The sequence below is a fragment of the Pundamilia nyererei genome, unplaced genomic scaffold, assembly GCF_000239375.1.
Source record: "Pundamilia nyererei isolate P.nyererei 1_Seehausen unplaced genomic scaffold, PunNye1.0 scaffold00050, whole genome shotgun sequence".
In the NCBI taxonomy this organism is placed as follows: domain Eukaryota; kingdom Metazoa; phylum Chordata; class Actinopteri; order Cichliformes; family Cichlidae; genus Pundamilia; species Pundamilia nyererei.
Window position 1 is genome coordinate 3,118,861 of NW_005187451.1, and position 4,577 is coordinate 3,123,437.

General features: G+C 40.5%; 1 protein-coding gene across 1 annotated transcript; it reads right to left on the minus strand.

Moving 5' to 3' along the window:
* Positions 1 to 647: 647 nt before the first annotated feature.
* prl2 (prolactin 2) lies at positions 648 to 3,955 on the minus strand. The gene is made up of 5 exons (XM_005733215.1): positions 3,825 to 3,955; positions 3,404 to 3,591; positions 2,748 to 2,855; positions 2,313 to 2,492; positions 648 to 1,045 (listed from the first exon to the last, which is right to left on the minus strand). Exons 1-5 carry the CDS (start codon positions 3,844 to 3,846, stop codon positions 851 to 853), a joined length of 693 nt encoding a protein of 230 aa, XP_005733272.1. The 5' UTR covers positions 3,847 to 3,955; the 3' UTR covers positions 648 to 850.
* Between the last annotated feature and the right edge of the window lie 622 nt (positions 3,956 to 4,577).

A 4,577-nucleotide genomic window follows, 5' to 3' on the forward strand; every position in this document is an offset into this window, starting at 1 on the left:
AATTGAATTGAATTGAATTGTTTTGAGCTGTTACATGTATGTGTGAGGATGTTTTTAATGCTTTTGGTAAATGTTAAATGGAGCGGTTCTTCCATCCATTCTCTTCCGCTCATGTTTACCAGGATGACGAGGGTCTGAAGCCTATCACAGGGCAAGGCTACACCCTGGACAGGTCACCAGTCTGTCACACAGAGACAGACTGGTGACTCACATCCCCAACCCTAACCCACACCTGTGGGCAGTTAAGAATCACCAGTTAAGCGGTTCATTGGTCAGCTGGCTTCAGGAAAACCGTTAAGTCATCGTCATCATCATATATGTAAACGTGCTTCTTTTTTAATTAAACATGAGAAACCACCAACATGTTTTTCATCCCATAGACTGAAATCAGGAACTTCTCTTAAAATGATTTAACAATCTGCTTCAGACTGTCAGACATGTAATACTGTCTGTTATCCCTCAATAAATAAATGCATTAGGTGTCATGTTTTTGTTTTTGTTTATGTCCTTTACTGTCTTTCTTTTTTACGTTTAGTTACAATGTTTCAGATTTTTTATTAGGACAGAACATCGTTAGCTTTTGTCAGGATGCTGTGATGATGTGACCTTTTCTGTAGAAACAACAAAAAAGACATGATTTTGAAATATTTATATAATATATTGAAACAGACGATTTACAGGTTTCTCTTATAATAATTAGTGATTCTGTGCATTCATCGCACCCTGTCTGAGGATGGACAACATTCTGACAGACGGGGCGGCCGTTGTATCACTGCAGTCATGATGAGATGTTTCTGATTCTCTATAAGTAGAAAACAAAGCCTTCAGCTTTGTCAAGAGTTTCTAGCTTTTAACATCCATCCTCTGGAACAATACGACACTTCAGGATCTTCAGGTAGTTTTGGACCTTGTTGGAGTCTCGGCGAAAGCAGTAGAGGAGCTCGTAGTCTTTCATTAGGCGCCACTCAGCGCTGCCTGGTGCCAAGAAAGCCTCAGGAGACATGAGGCTGCTGACAGAGTTACTTAATATTCCCAACATCTGCATCTGGTGTGAAAAGAACAAAACATATGGATAAGACAAATTGTTTATATTGTTGTGTGTTTACTTAGTTTCTTTCACCCACTTAAGTAAAAAATTACAAAACAAAGTACTACACAAACACAGACAATCTAAACTGTGCATATGCTAGTACACACACATCAGTGCCTCTGTCTCTGTTTCTGCCCTAGTTGAATTTTAACTGCAGGAAAATAAGCATTTGAACATGAACACAGCTGTGTGAAGCATCATAGATTAGACTGCTGCCCTTCACAGGCTTAAATATACTACAAGAACATCTGCTGGTCACCGTCAGTCTGTGCTCACATCAGTGATTACAACAGGAGAACGATCTCAAGGCAGCTAGGGTAGTAGTGCATGAGGTCCTTCAACATCTGTCGAACAATGCTCAGGATTGTCTATGAGGCTGTTGTGGTCAGTGCTATCCTCTGTGCTGATGCATGCTGGGACGGCAGGCTGAGGGTAGCAGAGGCCAGTAACGCTGTGGGGACGGAGCTGAACTCCCTTAGGGTGGTGTCAGAGAAGCGAATGTTGTCCAAGATAAAGACAATGTTGGATAACACCTCCCACCCGCTCCATGACGTGCTGGCTAGCCACACGAGCACGCTCAGTGAGAGGCTGAGATTACCCATAATGCACCACTGATCGACACAGGAAGTCATTCCTGCCTGTGGCCATGTCCCTGTACAACTCCATTGAACACACTGTAAACACTGCAATAGTTACATCTTTTCGCACACACTCTACTGTAAAATAGCAAATGACAAAGTTCACAGGTTAGAGTCAAATGTCAGTCATAAATATTACACCTCTGTAATATTCTTTATATTTATAATTGAGTGATTTGTATATATTAGTGCTATTTCTTAAATTTGTAAATCTGTAACATATTGTATTGTTTGAATAGCTGAGTCTGTTACTGTACTGAGCAACTGTAACCATATAATGTCCTTATGGATTAATAAAGTATTCTGAATGCGATCCAGCTAATCGTTGGTAACACAAAAGCCCTCGTTCAACAAAGTGTCTGAAGCTTGTCAGTGACCAGCTGAACCCTGATGAGAACGAATGTGTGGAAGGATCATCTGACATGGAGCTGGCAGAGAAACTCAAACTACCACTGAGAGGGTGTACTGCTCATTTCTTTGGGGGACAAATATTTATTTCCTCCGCTGTGTATGTTTTGCACACACACACACACACACACACACACAGACACACACACACACACACACACACACACACACAGTACCTTCTCAACTACTTTCTGTACTCCTTTCCGTAGCTCATGCACCATATCACTCATTTTAAGAGATTTATTGGAGCTGAAGTCAATGAAGTCGTGGAAGTGCGTCATGCTCTGGTGGAAATGCCACAGAGGGTCCCTCCACGCCACCAGGAGCTTTAGAATCACCTCCGTCAGCTCCTCCCTCTGTAGTGACATACATGTAAATTATGGGTGTGACTAGAGTGGGATTTGTACCACTGAGTGTTACTGTAATATCATAAAGAGCAAAGGGAAACAAATTTACAAAATTCTTTATCATTTGAAAGGAAAACATGTTTCAAACAGCTACACTGTTGTTTATGGCAACAAAAGAAAGAACCTGAAACACACGACAAGACTCCAGGTGTAAATATGATGTGCATAGTTCAGAGGGATTAACTTTGAAAAAGGTGAATTTACCGCCATTCTCTGAGCGTTCTCCTTTCCATTTGGGGTGAGGATGTTAGACGTGTGACAGTTGCGACTGACCCGGCCAATCTGATTCTTACTGGGCAGGAAGTAAAGCTCCTGGGAGGACAAACATGAATGAAATGTCAGAGGTTAAATATCATCTAAATGTCAAACGTGCCTGGAGCACAAAAGCAATGAATGACTTAATACGATGTCTTGCTATCTCTGCATCCTTACTGGTGTCTGTCTGTACAATAGATGCGTCTTTATCACACATTCAATTCAGTTTTATTTTTATATGGCGCCAAATCTTAACAGTAAACAGCATAGCAGACTATACATGATACAGATTTATGTTAGCAAGTGTGGGCGAACTGTGAAAACATCTCGTACAGCTCAGTTAACAGTGAAAAAGTTCATCCTTGCATTTAATTAGACTGAAAAACTGTCTCATCAGGTTGGATTCTGCTGTTCTAACAGGATGACTGTACGTGTATCTAATAAACTGATAATGCAGTGTTTGATTGACTACGTTATGTAAACCTACAGTGTCTCAGTTAAAAGGCATCTGCAGACAGAATATCATATCCTCATGTCACAATCAAGCTTGTTCATTAAATATCGTTTAAAAAGCTTTTTCTGACAACTGCAATGAAGAAACGTACAAACTCAGAGTGAAGGTCATTTGAAATGCTGTGCATTCTGGCTGAGTGTTGGATGACCCGGTCAAACAGGTTAGCCAGGGAGAGGACGTGACACCCAGCCTCGGCATTCGTACAGAGGGGGGCTGCATCCAGACTGGTCGGCTGACTGCAGAACACCAAGCACAACAAACCTACCAAGACCACAGAGACTAGGAGAGACAAAGGACAATTCAAAACATTAGTCTCAACTGAATGTAATCTATTACTAAAGAACCTACCTTTTGAAAGTGTAGATGTATGTTTTTTATATTTAAGGTAAGACGAAAAATCAGGAAATAAAACTCCACTGTAAAGTCACACACAGGGACGATTGGATTACATGCAGATAAAGACACAGTCCATCCTTTCACCTCCTGTATGCACAATTCTGTTCCTGAAATACCTGATCGGATGTTTCCAGGCATCCTGCAGAGAAGGAGATCCTGTCTTAGAGCAGAGAGTGCAGATGTGCTCCTATTCCAAACCTGAATGCTTCATGTGAGGGTCAGACAGTTTCCCCTTTACACTCTAATATCAAAGAGAGGGAGGGTGGGCGGAGAAACATTAATAGTGATCTATGCTGTGACACAATAATAAATAATAAAACACAGTGTTTCAAAAGATGTTTGTCGGTTTTCTAGATGCATATTTGTGACAAACTGTTTTTAATAATATACATTATACAGTGGATAGCAGACACAGTGTGCGACAGGCTGCACACAAACGATTTGTGTGTTTGCTGATATTTGTTGAACTTATAGAAAAGCTCCTTTTGAAATGACCAGACACTCATCAGTCGCTTTGCGCCCCCTCCTCTTCTGTTGGACGGGCTACAAGTCCCAGTCTTGTACCAAAGAGTGATGTCTAACATCGTTGCACAAGTTGATACAGATGCAGTCAAGAGAATTTACCATGGGCAAATATAACATATATAATAGATATAACATCAGGATATTAGCTGTTTTGCAAGTATCTTTATGACTCTGTGTAATTGTACATACTCTGTCTTCTACTTTATAATCAATATCTCAAAATATCGTTATATTAATGTTATATTCATTGCAAGTTTTGTTGTCCTCTTGGCCTGACCTTTGAAAAAGTCAAATTCAGAATAAAGAATATATGTATAAAGTCCCTTTGCCACATAAGGACTGCA

Excerpts from the sequence above, each read along its gene's own strand:
- prl2 (XM_005733215.1), bottom strand. The coding sequence starts at position 3,846 with ATGCCTGGAAACATCCGATCAG. Across the intron at positions 2,493-2,747 it reads AGAACGCTCAGAGAATGGCG|AGGGAGGAGCTGACGGAGGT; the intron begins GTAAATTCACCT and ends ATGTCACTACAG. Across the intron at positions 1,046-2,312 it reads TACAGAAAGTAGTTGAGAAG|ATGCAGATGTTGGGAATATT; the intron begins GTACTGTGTGTG and ends TTTTCACACCAG.